This window comes from Gymnoscopelus microlampas (assembly GCF_963454915.1).
Source record: "Gymnoscopelus microlampas genome assembly, chromosome: 8".
Taxonomy (NCBI): Eukaryota; Metazoa; Chordata; class Actinopteri; order Myctophiformes; family Myctophidae; genus Gymnoscopelus; species Gymnoscopelus microlampas.
Window position 1 is genome coordinate 23,269,997 of NC_139945.1, and position 17,711 is coordinate 23,287,707.

At 41.2% G+C, this 17,711-nt stretch overlaps 1 protein-coding gene across 1 annotated transcript in view; it reads left to right on the forward strand.

Moving 5' to 3' along the window:
• dvl3b (dishevelled segment polarity protein 3b) overlaps positions 1 to 6,885 on the forward strand; it is a gene marked incomplete at its 5' end in the record, with an annotated part of 16,949 nt that extends 10,064 nt beyond the window's left edge. Inside the window, 9 exons of the mRNA XM_084064606.1 lie at positions 89 to 164; positions 979 to 1,118; positions 1,490 to 1,566; positions 1,714 to 1,781; positions 2,402 to 2,482; positions 3,694 to 3,828; positions 5,528 to 5,695; positions 5,845 to 6,030; positions 6,211 to 6,885. Coding sequence (XP_083920732.1) covers positions 89 to 164; positions 979 to 1,118; positions 1,490 to 1,566; positions 1,714 to 1,781; positions 2,402 to 2,482; positions 3,694 to 3,828; positions 5,528 to 5,695; positions 5,845 to 6,030; positions 6,211 to 6,527 — 1,248 coding nt within the window. The 3' untranslated portion in view covers positions 6,528 to 6,885. The remainder of the gene's footprint in view (positions 1 to 88; positions 165 to 978; positions 1,119 to 1,489; positions 1,567 to 1,713; positions 1,782 to 2,401; positions 2,483 to 3,693; positions 3,829 to 5,527; positions 5,696 to 5,844; positions 6,031 to 6,210) is intronic.
• Between the last annotated feature and the right edge of the window lie 10,826 nt (positions 6,886 to 17,711).

Here is a 17,711-nt window from a genome sequence, read left to right on the forward strand (position 1 = left end):
ATGGGTGAGTACTGTGACCCTGTCTACCAATGCCTGCGTCCTATTTCATGTTAAAATCATCAACATCAACGTCATTTTCTCTGTTCAGCAATTCCAGCTGGTGGTAGATTCTGCAAACTGCAACCGGGAGTTTGGTGGAATACATTGGAGTCAACGAGGGCCAGGTGGACCAGCTTATGAACAAATACTATTTGTGAACGATTCCCTAATAAGTAATTAGGGGAAAAAAAATATTTTTTAATATTCTGATGACGGTCACAGTCATTCGGAAGTGTTTTTTTTTGTGTTTATTCATAAGCTGGGCCAGCGGTTCTCATTGACTGCATTGCATTCCATCAAACTTCTGGTTCCAGCTGGCCTCCAGACAGTGCCTCCTGTGCGTCCAACGCTTCCGAATTGGCATCTGTTCTTTCTTTATAATTTTTCTTGCAATGAACATCAGCAGTCAATGTGCTATCTACGTGTATAATATATATGTGTTCCACCTCATTTCAGTCTAATGTACATGTGAATATAAAGCCTCATTTATACTCTGTCTGTATTTATACTGTTGTTGTTTTAAATGTATCATATAATTCTGCATTTTATCTCTGTAGGGTGAAAACCTCATATGTCCAAAACTGTGACTTTTCAGGATTCAAATTCAAAAATAGAAAAAGTAACAGATCGACAAGCTCAAAACTCGTCGCCTCGTGACGCGTATCGAGCATGTGGATCTGCTTCTTTGATGCGTTTCGTGTGATCGTATGATCAAGTAGGGCTTTAATTTACGAATAAAACACACAAAGTTAAAATATGGAGACAACAGGTTTCTGCCGCATCTATGTCTGTATTTATACTGTTGCTGTTGGTTTTAAATGTATCATACAATCCTGCATTTCTTTCTTTGTACAATGGATTCTGGTTGGCTTCTAAATCACTATCTCTCTCTCTCTTTCCATTTCTATCTGTCTGTCTGTCTGTCTGTCTGTCCATCAGAGAGGTACAACTTCCTGGGCATCAGTATAGTAGGTCAGAGTAATGACAGAGGAGATGGAGGGATCTACATTGGATCCATCATGAAAGGAGGAGCCGTGGCCTCGGACGGACGAATAGAACCAGGGGACATGCTACTACAGGTATGTTTGTGTGTGTGTGTGTGTGTGTGTGTGTGTGTGTGTGTGTGTGTGTGTGTGTGTGTGTGTGTGTGTGTGTGTGTGTGTGTGTGTATGTCTCTGTCGGGTGGAAACCCCATATGTCCAAAACTACAGTATTACTCTTCACGATTCCAATTCAAAAATATCAAAAGTAGCAGATCTACAAGCGCTGCGTTTCGAGCTTGTGGATCTGCTACTTTTGATGATTTTGTGTGACGCTGTAGTATGATCAAGTAGGGCGTTATTTCACAAAAAAACACAACAAGTTAAAATATGGAGAAAGGAGGTTTCTGCCCAACAGCACCGATATATATATATATATATATAATGTTTCATTATCTCTGTCTCTGCAGGTTAATGACATCAACTTTGAGAACATGAGTAATGATGATGCTGTCAGAGTGCTCAGGGAAATCGTCCACAAACCAGGGTGAGTCACAAACCCTGTTCCCTGGAACCTGTTCACTGTGGACTGAAACCCATTTCCAGTACATTCAAATCTGTGCGTGTATGTGTGTGTGTGTGTGTGTGTGTATGTGTGTGCGTGTGCGTGTGCGTGTGCGTGTGTGTGTTGTAGTCCAGTCACGCTGACAGTGGCTAAGTGTTGGGATCCGAACCCACGAGGCTGTTTCACACTGCCCAGGAGTGAGTATCTGGCATACACAAATACAATTTTTATTAGTTTTATCAGTTATATTTATTTCGTTATTTTCATTTTTGACCCCAGTTAGCATGGCTTTAAAAGGACTTTAAAATGATCTTCACCCGAGGAAGACTAGCTGTATTTGAAGAACGTGTGTTTTTGTCCTGCACCAACGAATACAGGGATGTGGTGTAATAATGTATAGAGTACCGAAGTCCTGACGTCACTCTTTTTGGGAATCTTAGATTGCGTCATATAAGAACTGTGTTCCAAAAATAAACAAACTACCCCGGCCACACCCTTTTGTCAGGTATGTGACTCTGTGTCGTTTATGATATCGAGTTACATTTGATAACGTCTGTGTTTGGAGAACATTTTCTTACTCTTTGGATAAATTAGTACTTTTTCACTGTCAGTTGATTCTTCACATCCGAGTAAAATCTCTGGGGTGGTTTGTTTATTTCTGGAATACAGCTCTTATATCACGTGATCTAAGATTTGCCTATGGGGATTTACAATACAAAAAATAATGCCGTGACCCAGGTGGATAGCGTCCTCTAGCGGCAGTGATGTCAAGACTTCTGTGTTCTTTTAAATGTGTTATTGTGTGTTGTTGTGTCAGGTGAACCCGTCCGGCCCATAGATCCTGCAGCCTGGGTGTCTCACACTGTCGCCATGACAACAGGTCTCCAGCCTCACTATGGTACGAATCACTATCATCTAAACGCCTCTGTCACTATGACAACCTCACTGTGGTACCAATCACTATCATCTAACACCTCCATCACGATGACAACCTCACTGTGGTACCAATCACTATCATCTAACACCTCTATCACCATGACAACCTCACTGTGGTACCAATCACTATCATCTAACACCTCCATCACCATGACAACCTCACTGTGGACCAATCACTATCATCTAACACCTCCATCACCATGACAACCTCACTGTGGTACCAATCACTATCATCTAACACCTCCATCATCATGACAACCTCACTGTGGTACCAATCACTATCATCTAACACCTATATCACCATGCCAACCTCACTGTGATAACCAATCACTATCATCTAACACCTCTATCACCATGACAACCTCACTGTGGTACCAATCACTATCATGTAACACCTCTATCACCATGACAACCTCACTGTGGTACCAATCACTATCATGTAACACCTCTATCACCATAGTCTGGGAGACTTGGCCTCAAAGCTTGGACAGCAGGGGCACGGCCACTGCGTTCTGATTCAAATCAATAGCCAATGAAGAAAAGGGGCGGGATCCACATGCAGTGGGTGTTGCATGAGAAATTGCGGCCGCCATTGTTGTGTACTGCTGTTTGCCTCTCGTCGGACTGTTTAGACGAGTTGCACAGCTCTCAGACCGGTAAGAGGCGTGTCCGCTCAGATTCTGAGCGTAAGTTACATCCTGCCCACAAATACAGGGGTTTTGGCCCAGAAGTTCCTCGCCCCTCCCGTTTGTATGCGAGAGCTGGCGAAAACTTCTGGGAACTCAGATTACTATCACCATGACAACCTCACTGTGGTACCAATCACTATCATGTAACACCTCTATCACCATGACAACCTCACTGTGGTACAAGCTTGCACATCAGCTACATTTGTTGGTGAAGTATAGAGCGGTCAGTCAGTGGTTCTCAAAGTGGGGTCCGGGGACCCCCATCAGGAGTCCTTGGGGGGGTTCCAGGGGGTCCCCAGCTAAATGATTTAAAGTTAGGAACGAAATGGATCACTCTCAGAGTTATGGGGTCCATGGTCCTAATGCATACCAAAGTGGGGGTCTTTGAAATTAAAGCATTTGAGAACCACTGGTATAATCTATAGGGCTTGAGTGGTTATACCAACATTGTTTCTCTCTCTCTCTCTCTCTCTCTCTCTCTCAGCTTTGCAGGAGGACTGTCAGCTGTCCATTCATAGTGACATGGCGATGGTTGCCAAGGCGATGGCCAATCCAGAGTCGGGGCTGGAGGTTCGCGACAGGATGTGGTTGAAGATTACCATCCCCAACGCTTTCATTGGTCAGAATGCAAAAATACTGATAATAATAACAACTAGAAAAAGTGCTCCTCGGAGCACAAGTCTCCGCCAGCATACTTGTGTTGGGAATGTTGGGAATGTTCTAATTCTTATGTTCTAATTAGAACATGTTACTGTGTCATAGTAACATGACACAAGTGTCCTATCCGTGTCCTATCCGTCTGTTTTATCCAAACCTTAGTTGGATAAAACTGGTATCCCCACCTGGAGTTACTGTATAACTGTCCTATCCGTCCTGTCTGTATAAGTGTCCTATCCGTCCTGTCTGTATAAGTGTCCTATCCGTCCTGTCTGTATAAGTGTCCTATCCGTCCTGTCTATGTAAGTGTCCTATCCGTCCTGTCTGTGTAAGTGTCCTATCTGTCCTGTCTGTGTAAGTGTCCTATCCAATTGTTACAGTATCCGCCATTTCTCAGCCATTTCGTGATTATTCCTGTCTTGCCTCACTTTGAAAGAGGCAAAGACTCTTTCAAAGTGACACATGTATTTATAGCCCGTTATATGTCACTAGCCAATCAGATCACACTATTTCACCGTATTGTCAAGTGTCACGTGAGGCTCGGCCAATGTTTGCTTGGCTGACGGAAAGTGAAAACAAACTCTCCTGGCGGAGACAACTAGAAAAAGTGCTCCTCGGAGCACAAGTCTCCGCCAGCAAATATTGATTAATCCTGTCTAAGCTATTTATATTACGTATTGTGATGACACCAGTGTGTCTACATAATGTATTGCTCCGCCATTTCTCAGACATTTCGTGATTATTCCTGTCTTACCTCACTTTGAAAGAGACACAGACTCTTTCAAAGTGATATATCTATTTATAGGCCGTTATACGTCATGTACGTCTCACTAGCCAATCAGAGCACACTCTTTCAACGTATTGTCACGTGTCACGTGAGGCTTGACCAATGTTAGCTTGGCCGAGGGGGGGGGGACGGAAAGTGAAAACATAGTCTCCTGACGGAGACAATAATAATGATGATAATAACAACAACAACAACTAGAAAATGTGCTCCTCGGAGCACAGGTCTCCGCCAGTACTGTTCCTGATTAATCCTGTCTTACCTCACTTCAAAAGATATAAATGATCTTTTGAAGTGACACACCCATTTATAGGTCTCTACTTCACACATGGAAGGACGAGAACGAAAACATAGTCTCCTGGCGGAGACAATAACAGTAATTACAATAATCGTATAGTATTTATAGCTTGTGTATATGTATGTATGTATGTATGTATGTATGTATGTATGTATGTATGTATGTATGTATGTATGTACGTATGTATGTATGTATGTACGTACGTACGTACGTACGTATGTATGTATGTATGTATGTATGTATTTATTGGACAGGGTATACTGTCATCCAAAGGCTGCCCATAGTAACTACATTTTAGGGTATGCCTTACACCTATAATTGTAAGGCATTGTCAATCAGCTGAACCCATCACCATTCTGAAGGATTATCTGAAGAACCTGAATTTAATGTAAAAAAAATGTCAGATCTAGTGGACTGGTTGTAGCATCACGTCTCTTCTCTGCTCCTCTCTCTCCTGTAGGTTCAGATGTGGTGGACTGGTTGTAGCATCATGTCTCTTCTTCTCTCTCCTGTAGGCTCAGATGTGGTGGACTGGTTGTAGCATCATGTCTCTTCTTTGCTCCTCTCTCTCTCCTGTAGGCTCAGATGTGGTGGACTGGTTGTACCGTAACGTGGAAGGTTTCACGGACCGCCGGGAGGCTCGCAGATACTCCAACAACCTCCTGAAGGCCGGATACATCAGACACACCGTCAACAAGATCACCTTCTCTGAACAGTGCTACTACATCTTCGGAGATCTGTGCGGGAGTGAGTCTTTCTGTCTGTCTGTCTGTCTGTCTGTCTCAATGACTGTCTGTCTGTCTGTCTGTTTCTGACTGTTTGTCTGTCTCTGTCTCTGTTGCTTATTGTTCTGAGATGTATTAACACATTTTTCACCTCCTCTCCTCTCCCCTCAGGCATGGGGGTTCTGTCTCTAGTAGATCCGTGTGGTGTTTCCAGTCGGGGCGGGGGTTGCTCTGACCAGGACACGTTGGCCTCCCTGCGCCCCTCTCACTGCCCCCCGCACCCCTACAGCACCTCCCACCCACTCCTCCAACACCTCCCACTCTGGAGAGGAGCTGAAGAGAGCCACCACAGTGATGGTGAGATCTATCTATCTATCTATCTATCTATCTGTCTGTCTGTCTGTCTGTCTGGCTGGCCGGCCAGCTGGCCCCTGGGGGGACTCGGTTCACTGAAGTATATAGGGGTTAAGTGGTTAATGTTTGCTTTCTCTTATCAGCTAACACTGATCATACCTGTCTGTCTGTCTGTCCTCTCAGGAAGTCACAGCAGCGGATCAAACCGCAGTCATAAGGAGGTGAAAGGAGGCGCAGGAGTAGGAGTAGAAGCAGCAGGAGTCAGTGAGTCAGAGCTTCTCAACTCGACCTCCTCAGACAAGGCCCCGCCTCCTCCGTCCTCCTCCCCCCCACCCCTGGACCCGCCCCCGGCACAGGCTCCGCCCTCTGAACAGGGCCAGGGTCAGGAGGGCGAAGAAGGTGGCGACCGTTCCTCGTTACCTCCTGAGCTGTCGGGCTCCAGGCAGTCCTTCCGTCTTGCCATGGGAAACCCCAGTGAGTTCTTTGTTGATGTCATGTAACACACCCAGGAAGTACCGCTGATGATGTCATGATGAGGTCACGATGTGCTGGCTTCTTATACTGACACTGGCTATGTTTAAAGACCCACTCCCTCAAAAATCTCGTTTTTTTTGTCTGCATTTGTTTGGATTTGGATTACCCAAATTCTGGAGGATCAAATACATGCATAATGCATAGGATATGGAATACTAAATGAAGGCAAAGATAGAGAAATGAAAACGGTCATGTAAAGCTCCTTCATGAACGTTCTTTTGGCAGGGAGAAAAATTATTGACATGAACCTTTATTGAACAGAGATGATTTTTCTGCGGATTTCAACCACGCCATGGGACATGTGGATTTAAACTGGACTTTAATGTGAACTCCACATTCTGAGAGACAGACTGACAGACAAGTGCTTGACAACATTTGAGAAGTGACTTTAAAATCCATTTCAGAGCACTTTTCCAGTTCCACACGAAAGTCTTTGTTTTTCGAGTTTGGTTAATTTCCATCAGGTGTCGTCATGGTAATAAACCAGGCGACGCGCGCGTACACACACACACACACACACACACACACACACACACACACACACACACACACACACACACAAAAACAATGAATTACAATGATTCTATTAGCCAAGGTGACAGCATTCATTGATTCATCAACTAAAACATTTTATGTAAATGTATCTTTTCCATTCAGTATTATTAACATACTGATACTTCGGATGGGTTAACCACTTAAACCCCAGCATCCTTATCTTATTGGGGGAAAGCTTTCACTGAAAATAGCAGATCAACAAGCTCACAACGCGTCTCACTGTGACGTGTTGTGAGCGTTACTGCATATTATTATTATTATTTACATGATAAAAAACATTTGCACAGAAACATGGGTGATATCTACTGTACAACAGGCTGAAAAGTACTCTACAAGCAACTACTGACATATCAGATGTAATGTGAGAGAGAGAGAGAGAGAGAGAGAGAGAGAGAGAGAGAGAGAGAGAGAGAGAGAGAGAGAGAGAGAGAGAGAGAGATGACATGGTTTGGAAAGTGAATGATAAAATGAATCACTGTATGCAGTTTTATCAGGAAACAAGCAAAGTTTTATTTATAAACATAGTTTTATTGACTAAAGGTGATTCTGTTGTCTGTCTTTTAATTTCCTCCTGGTCGGTGGGTTTTAAAGGGGGGACACCACTTAATTTATTTTAGAAAATGTTTTAATATATGTAGCGAACCCGGGCCTCCTGCACGGAAAGCAAACATCTTAACCACTAGCCTAAAGTAGCAAGTCCCCTCAGCTGGGGGAGGCTTATGGTCATCAGGCAGAGGCTCTGAGCCACTCTGTACATCATAACATAATCTTCAGTACATATTCCAGTTCATTTCATAACAGTCTCCCCATACATATTAACATCATAACAGTCTCCCCGTACATATTAACATCATAACAGTCTCCCCGTACATATTAACATCATAACAGTCTCCCCGTACATATTAACATCATAACAGTCTCTCTGTACATATTAACATCATAACATTCTCCCCGTACATATTAACATCATAACAGTCTCCCCGTACATATTAACATCATAACAGTCTCCCCGTACATATTAACATTATAACAGTCTCCCCGTACATATTAACATTATAACAGTCTCCCCGTACTGTACATATTAACATCATAACAGTCTCCCTGTACATATTAACATCATAACAGTCTCCCCGTACTGTACATATTAACATCATAACAGTCTCCCTGTACATATTAATATCATAACAGTCTTCCGTACATATTCCAGTTCATAATTAATATCAAAAACTGTGTCCAGCATATATTCCAGTTCATATTAATATGATAACAGTCTTCAGTATATTCCAGTTTATTTAAACAACATAAGTCTCTAGCACATATTCTAGTTCATGATACCAATTTATCATAACTGTCCACTGTCCAATATATTTTCTAGTTGATATTATTATAATAAGTGTCCATTATACTGTATTATCATGGCATATTATTGCAGCTACAGAACATTGTATCTTATGATTCATGTGCCAAAGATGATTCCTTCCTTTATCTTCAAACTGTTTCGGACGCATTTCATTCTACAAGCCTTCATTTCTGAACTGTAGAATACCTGAAAAGAGTTGATTTATTATTATTAAAATTAAAAACTACATGGACATAAATAACACATTAAACTATAACCCCAATACATCTGTTGGGACTTGGGGTTGAGAGATGAAGCCTACTGCAGGTGGAGGAAGGAATGTTTCAGGAATGGAACGTGGCCCAGATCTTAGGCAGGGCCAGTGTTGCCAGATTGTGCGAGAGAAACAAGCAATCAGGTCTTAGAAAACAAGCAACTATTATAGGTCATTATATGAGCATTGGCTTATTTATAGTCTCGCGTAGCCAGACAACTATTCCACAATCTCTGAATGCTATATAGAGTCTGGAACTACAACTCCCAAAATCCGAGAGAGGAAACTGGCACTTCCGTTCACGAAAATATCTTTTAAAATATCTTTACACTTTACTTATTCATTTCCATTTCTGCTAAGCAGCAAGCTATGTATACTTAGATGATTTGTATTTATATTAGGATAAATTTGCGCGACTGTAAAGACGAAATGGAAATGGAGAGGAGGCTCCACATCCGGTTTATATTCTAATCATGATCAGAGCTTCCGGGTCCCAGACTGTATGCCGGAAACATTTGAAAATTGTGGGAGGCAACAGTCTGGTAACGCGAGACTAGCTTATTTACATCGTATCTATCATCATATACATCAAGTATTCGAAAATAGCAGATCTACAAGCTCACAAGGTGTCACACACGTTGTGAGCTTGTAGATCTACTATTTAAAAAAAGAGAAGTTAAGCAAATGTGGAATGTTTTTTAAACACAAATCAGTATGGGTTCCCTGGCACATAATATTTTCAGATGGCGATCTGCAGACCGGTCGCCTCACAGCTAGAAGGTCCTGGGTTCGATTCCCATCGGGGACACTGTGAGTGTGTTCTCTCCTCCGCATCATCAGTACCGATACCCTGTGTGGAGTTTGCATGTTCTCATGCAGTAATCATGCAAACATGCAGTAATCCTGGTCTCTATACTACCTCCCCCTGGTCACCTAGGGTGCCTGATGGAGGGGAAAGGAACTGGTTGGAATAACGTGTTCCTTCCACGCGCTACGTACATCCTACCGGGGATAACTCCACCCTGTCAAGCTCCTCAAGCAAGCATGAGCATGAGCTCAGTTTGGGAAAATTGGTTACAAAATTGGTTAAAAAACATTTAAAGAAAAAAGAAAAATGTTTGTGAACCACTGATTTAAATACATTAGGCCACTATATACACTTTTAAACTTTAGAAATTAAAGCTGCAAGCAGCGATGACCGGGCCCTCACACCTCTGTCCACGTTAGGGGCAAATAGCGACCAATCAGAAATGGGAGCAGAAGTAACTCTAATGAAGGACAAGTATTTTCTCAACCGAGTCCATTGAGGCAATTCTTGAATCTGTACGACAAGCAGGTCAAAATGTATGGCAAAAAATAAAAACTATGAAATATCGACCAATCAGAATAGGGGCGGAGCTAAGTTTCACCAATGAAGTAGAAGGACTCTAAACCGAGTCCAATGAGGTCGACTCACAAGTGGCTACGACAAGCAGGTCAAAAGTTATGACAAAATATAGGAATTTATAAATATCGACAAATCATAAAAGGGGATGGAGCCAACTTAAACCAATGAAAGACAAGGACTCTGATCTGATTCCAATGACACCACCCACAAGTCTGTAAGGCAATCAGTTCAAAGGTTACATAGAAAAAAAGGAAAAACTTGACCTTGTAGATCGGCTATTTTCACTTTCTGTTTGGCAGTGAAAGTTTGACGCTTCACCATGGTCACGCCGTTTTATGAAAACACATTTTTGATAACTTTTCATCGTTAAGATCTCTTGTGTACGCTGAGCGAGTTTGAGGCGATTCTGACCATCCTCCTAGGAGGAGTTCGTTAAAATACGACCCGTAAAATGGAAAAGAATGCACTAAAACGACACAATAAATTAAAAACTTCCTATTAGGTTTAGGTCATGGCTCCAAGAGACTCTTTTGTGTGTCGGGACATGATACAGGTGTGAACCAATTTTCATACATGTAGGCAAAACCACAGATATAGAAACCTAGATACCTCATTGGCCTCTGCAGTTCATTGGAGCGACGTGCTTGGTATGGTGCCGCCATATTTCCGGGGGGGACGGGCACTGGCCAATCACAGCGCGTTGACTACTGGCCAATCACAGCGCGTCTTTTCCAGGACTTGTCAGAATCTAGTTGTCCCGCCTCCACTTGCCTCTCATTGGCCTACTGGATGCTCCCTTCTGTGACATATGCGGAAATTTCCTGCTGCCCCCCAGAAGCGGAAGTGCGTCCGCCATACACACTCTTTAGAGCCAGAGGAGGCGTCTACCTTTATATGTCTATGGGCAAACCCGTATTGTGGGGCTTCAATGTTGACATTTTGTAGGGGGGGCGCTATTGAGCAATCAGGACACGCCCCCATTTGAGACCAAAAAAATACTTGGATTTTTGCCTGTGTGATGTATGTGCAAAGTTGTGCAACTTTTTGAGTACATTTAGGCCTTCAAAAACATGATTCATTTGTGCGAAGAAGAACAATAATCTTTGCAGTTTCGCACAGCTTCGCACTGGTGCAGTGGGGGCCGGGCCCTAACCCTAACCCTAACCCCTAAAAAAAACACCACCCGCGACTTTACAGAAAAACAAGCCCAAAGTCGCTTATAACAAACAGACTTGGCAACACTGGGGCAGGGCAACAACGGATGCGTTGCATGCAGAAGTCTATAGAACCCATAGCCGGGTAGCCTCGTTCGCAGCCTTACTCATCTTCATTTCGTCGTCTGCGAAGAGAAAATAGCCGGGAGGGACGACGACGACGTCACGCCACGATTGGCTAGGCCGCCGTTCGTTTAACGTCCCGCGAGCCAATCAGTGGTCGCTAACGTCATTCCACGGTGACGCAAGCCTCCCAGCAATGGGAGGCTGAGCTGACAGTGGTCTGGTCGACATCTTGATCCTGAAGAACACAACCAGAGATCTGAGGTCACTTTATAACCGCCTGAAGCCTTTATGAACACTGTGTGTGTGTGTGTGTGTGTGTGTGTGTGTGTGTGTGTGTGTGTGTGTGTGTGTGTGTGTGTGTGTGTGTGTGTGTGTGTGTGTGTGTGTGTGTGTGTGTGTGTGTGTGTGTGTGTGTGTGTGTGTGTGTGTGTGTGTGCGCGCGCGCGCTTGTGCGTGCGTGTGTGTGTGTAACTGCGGTAGAGATCTGACCGTTTTGGTTTGAATGCGGCACCGTCCGCCCGTCCGTCTGTCTGTTGTTTTTCCTCTTTGGTGTCACGCGCGAGGGTTTAGAGATCTGTTCTGAACAGATCTACAAGCTACCTACGTAGATCGCTTGACAGGCTTGGAGATCTGTTTGTCTGTTGTTGTTTTTTGGTGCTTGACACCGTCGTATGTACCGCGGATTATAATTGCCGAAAATAGCAGATTTACAAACTATGTTGTAGATTGGCTATTTATTTACTTTGGGCCAGCCAGCTACCACTTGTTTTTGGATAGTGGTTAGGTTGTGTACGTGATATTATTGGTGGGAAACTAAACGTTTTCATTTTTTGTTAAAAAGTTATTATTTAAATGTGGTGTGCTATTTCTTGTTTAATTAAGTTTTAAAGGCATAGTATGTAACTTTGTCCTGTGTTTACAAAACAATAACAGAATAATTTAAACTAATCATTCCCCTCTATACCAGCAGTTATCAGCCACTGATGTGGTGGTGTTACCTCTGGCTGTATTTGGGTGTTTTCACTGTTTGTTTTGGTAGACAGGATGTTTTTTTGGCTACCAAAACAATATTTAGGTGTTTTCACGTTTGTTTTGGTTGACAGGGATGTTTTTAGCCTACCAAAATAAACCATGAAAACACCAAAATACAGTGAGAGGGCAGTGTGTTTTTCACCCTGGCATACCTACCTAGACATGTCTTATTGTCACTACAGGCGAAAATGGTCAGACATTGTCAAAAAAGGCAGATCTACAATATTGTGAGCTTGTAAAGTGGTTAATTTATACTTGTGCGAGGGTGTGGCTTGCCAAAACGAACAGTTCTACAAGCTAACAACATTATGATGTTACTCTAGTGTCATATTGTATTGTAGAGGAATGTGTTTCATTCACTCTCCCCTCAGGTCACCTGGCTCATCACAGACACTGACAGACAGCTGTCAATCATGATAGAAGTGTTTATCCACAACCACAAGGGGGGGGGGGCTGTTGATGTCCAGGGTCTACTGTAATGACAGGGTGAGTCTCCAGACCTTCTTATTTTCACACATGGTTTGAAATATTAGTGATATTGATTTGAACTCATATCGCCCAGCCCTATGTTTAAGCAGTGTTTTTCAAACTTTTTGTGTCCCAGACACACCAAAGGACAAGTCAAAATGTCAAGACACACTTGTATTCATATATGTGCAAAATAGCCTCTATAACACCTGTTATTACTCCTATAACTCAGTAAGCTTTTGTTTTTATTTACTAATGCCAAATAAAAACGTTAACGACGTGTCGTAAGCCCTACTTTATACTGTCAGACATTTTAAAAAGTAGAGAAAATAGCCAATCTATCTAGTTCACATGTCACATTGTCATATGTATATATATATATATATATATATATATATATATATATATATATATATATATATATGTATATAATTTGCCTCTGTATTAGTAAATGCTCAAAGTACTGCGAGAGTAAATTAAAAGATCATTCATAACGTGTTGTTTAGTTGTACTGTATGCATTGTATTAATATAATGTGGTTCTCCCTAAAAAATCCCAAGGCACAGTTGGACCTGTCTCATGGCACAGCAGTGTGACTCAACACGCCGCGTGGGAACCGCTGATCTACAAGATGTTTGATCTCCAAGACCACCGATCTACAAGGCTGCTGACATCATGCATGACAGGATAACATCAGTAGCTGCTGATTGGTACGTCAGTGTTTATATCATGTGTCATCACACTTGAACATAAAACATGTATATTCTTTTGACGCAATTATCAGTCTGCTGTTACTTGTGGAGAGCTCTTTCAAATCAGATTACATTTAAGATGAATGATTACGTATAAAGTGGTCATTTGACAGCCAAATGTACAAATATAAATATAATGAATTGTTTCTCATCATATTGTATACACATGTGAGCTGCTTTATATGCTGTATATAACATGGATTCTTTACTATGATTACGTTTTTATTATTATTATTTTTCTTCTGTATTTTCATTCAGTCTTTGAAGAGCAGCGCTTGTCAGTTAAAGGTGTGGAATTGTTTAAAAGACAATCAAACATTCAGTCGTTAAATATCAGCTCATCTGACACTCCTCCAGCGAGTCTGTCTGCTGCACTGTTGTTTTTTTAGGTTTTGATTTTTGTAAACGTTGTATGAGAAAATCAGAACCTAAAGAAAATACAGAGCCAGACAAACACACTACACTGTCCTGTTAGCATGAAGCATCCTGTTAGCATGAAGCATCCAGCTAGCGGTCCAACCAAGGGGCAAGTCTTGGATATTTACGATGAGCCCAACACGGAAGCTTATGAATGGCCAGAGTGGCGCTGTTTTACCCTGCGCCGACCTGCGGTGTCAGAAAGAATTAATTTTAACGCCAGTGAATGGGTTTTTTGACAAACTTTAGACTAGACTTTCTTACCGTAATAAAAATTGACAAATTCTATATGCTTCCAGTCGCTAGTTTAAAGTCTCCTTTCAATCATCAGGATATGCGTTTTGCTAAATTATGGTCCCATTTATTTTAAAATTGACGATAAAGTAGGCTATTCTCTAGGAGGGGCGGGATGATTTGATTGACAAGCTACACAACCAATAGCATTCATTCCCCGCCCCCGCTCTTGATTGACAATCTACCCAACCAATAATGGTCTGGTCTCATTCTGCAGGATATGACGTGATATGACGCGATATTGAAAGATGGCGGACCTACAGTCTTGGAACAATCGGCTTCATTTTCGGTCTGTAGAAAGCAGGGGAGTGGCTTTGTCCATCTCATTTATACAGTCTATGGGTCCAACACATGCAGCTAGTTGGAATGGGTTTTATTTGTATGCAAAATTAACTAATTTTGCTGTGTAAGGAGGATGGAAGTTTGTGTCTGGAACGTTATGTAGGTTTTTACATTGTTTGTTTATTTGTTTGTTTGTAACAGACGTACAGAGAAACACTGACAATTGCAGAAGCAGTGTCCTGAGTGTACTGTAATCAGGCAACTTGAAAATTGTCTGTGGTGCTCACAAACTCAGGTTTGTGAGCAAGTTTAGGCGTTCAAAAACGTCATTCATTCAAGAAGAATAATTATCTTTCCGCAGTTTCAATAGGTTTAAAGAATAGCAGATCTACAAGCTCATATGAGCTTGTAGATCTGCTATTTTTGAAAAATCTTGACAATTTGTGCAAATCTTTGAAAACATTTTTTGGGGGGTCCTTGACGTGAAAAAAAAACTTGCAAAGTGATATAGCAACATACTGTTAGGATTTAGAAAACATTTTTCAAAATGTTTTGCCATCAAAATACAAGTGAACATAGTTTTAACTCCTTGAACACTTTAATAGAAGAATCCTCGGACCCCCACCCCTCCTTTCTCTGTAAATATACCTTATGATTCAACTGATCTTTATTGCAATATGTTTTGTATTGTATTTGTATTGTATTATATGTTATGTATTATAATGTATTACTGATTAATTGAATACAATGGACCGTAATGGAAACAAGCCTTTTTGTGTGTGTTATCTTTTTAGCATAACCTTTGACTGTATACCTGTACTGTTAATAATCATGTTAATAAAGTATTCAATCAATCAATATCCAGAGACCTGGACCCCATTTATACATGAACCCTAGCGTCCCTAATATTCTGGGCCTTTCATTATAGGTCAACATTCTGCAAAAATGGCTGGACATTTTGGCAAAAATATTCAACTATTCTGCAAAAATAGTCGATCTACAAGCTCACAACGCGTTATAATTCGCCACGCTCTGAGCTTGTAGATTGGATAGAACAAAGTATATAGCATTTGCATGACTGGTTAAAATGTGATCTCTATCTTTATGGTGTCATGTAAAACACACATCATGTATAGGTGTGGTGAGGTCAGCCTTAAGCTCCTATCATTTGCAGTTTTTAAGAAAGGGGAAAAAATAATAGAAAATGAAAGAAACAACTCACCACTTTGGTATTATACTCGTGTCTCTTTGGTACAGGACATTCATTCTTGTCTTGGGTATTATATTAATGTCTGTTTTCAGTATCGGGACAGGGGCTGTGGTCAGCCTAATGAACAGTGCTGTCCCTAACCCTAGTGCTGTTTATTTGAGTCTGGAACACAGTATTGTATCACATAACCAACACTATGAATAAAGAGAGACTGTAGTCTACATCAATGGTTCTCAACCTGTGGGTCAGGACCCCAGGATGATGACAATTTAAGGACTGTTAAGACCTTTTTAATACCTCAAATAGAAGAAAAGAAAAAGACCAATACTGCATCAAAACTAATCAACAAAGTATACTATAAAAACTGGTCAAACATTTGTCAAATATAGAAAAAAGGCACACATTTTGAAAATAGCAGATCTACAAGCTCAGCTCACAACAGCTTGTACATCTATGTAAATATCTATCTGTGGAACCGAGTCAAACAAAATTTAATGGCTCAACTCCTACATTCCAAGTGCTTGTCAGGGTGTGGGGTCCCCAGTTCAAATATGATTATTTTGGGGGGTCGCGGCCTGAAAAGGTTGAGAACTACTGGTCTGGTCTACATATAAGACGGGCCGTGATGTAGGCGCCTGTTTCATAAATAGAAAGCTTCATCAAAGGCTAGCAGGCTGACAACATCCTGAGAAACATTTGTCAACACTTTTCTATGAAGTTATAAACATACATTACAATGAGGGACTGGAGTGAGGTGACCTGCTCAGGTGTGTGTGTGTGTGTGTGTGTGTGTGTGTGTGTGTGTGTGTGTGTGTGTGTGTGTGTGTGTGTGTGTGTGTGTGTGTGTGTGTGTGTGTGTGTGTGGAAGTGCAGTGATGGAAAAAGTACTCACATTGTTTAAGTAAATGTATCAATACAAGTAAACGTACGGAATTCAAAATGTACTTGAGTAAAAGTACAAATGAGCACTTTTACTTTTGGTACTTTAAGTACACATCAAAATGTACTTAACTTACCAAAAGTAAAAGTACTCATTATGCAGAATGTCCCATTTCAAATGTATACAAATCTTTTGAAAATAGCAGATCTAAGATGCTAATAATATTCAATCAATCAGATGGGATCAGACCACACGGAATGTTAGGAAAGTGCCCCATCTAGTGGCAAAGCAGAAGTATTACATATGTTGCCGTTCCATCAATGTGTTCTGTGTTAAAGCAATTAAACGATAACTTGTACTACTGGGACATGTTATCAGTTTAAACAAATAACTACATGCTTGAGGTGTTATATTGTTTAATATTCTAGATGTGTTTAATACATATATATTTTTTAATAGAATAGTAATTGTCGTTACGCCAGAGGTTTGTGTTTGTGTATGTTGTTGTTGTCATAGCTACCGCATTGCATTGTGGGATGAATACAGGTAGTTTCAGAATGTAAAGCAGTTTAGTAAAAGTACCAATCCTGCAATTTAGAAATACTAGTAAGTACTCATTACGCAGAATATCCTGTTTCACAAGTTTTCAAATTCTCAAAAATTCTTTGAAAATAGCAGATCTAAGCTCACAATGCGTCGCATGTAGATCGGCTATTTTCAAAAGTGGTTAATGTTTGTAGGCTAATAATAATTCAAATCTACAAAGTAACTAGTAAAGTTTTCAAATAATTGTAGTGGAGTAAAAGTATAATAATTACCTCTGAGATGTAGTGGAGTAGAAGTAAAAGTATTGAAAATTGGAAAAGTAAAGTAAAAAAATATGTCACAATTGTACTTAAGTAGCCTACAGTACTTAAGTAAATGTACGTAGTTACTTTTCACCACTGGTAATGACTATGCGTATCTAAGTTGCTGACATA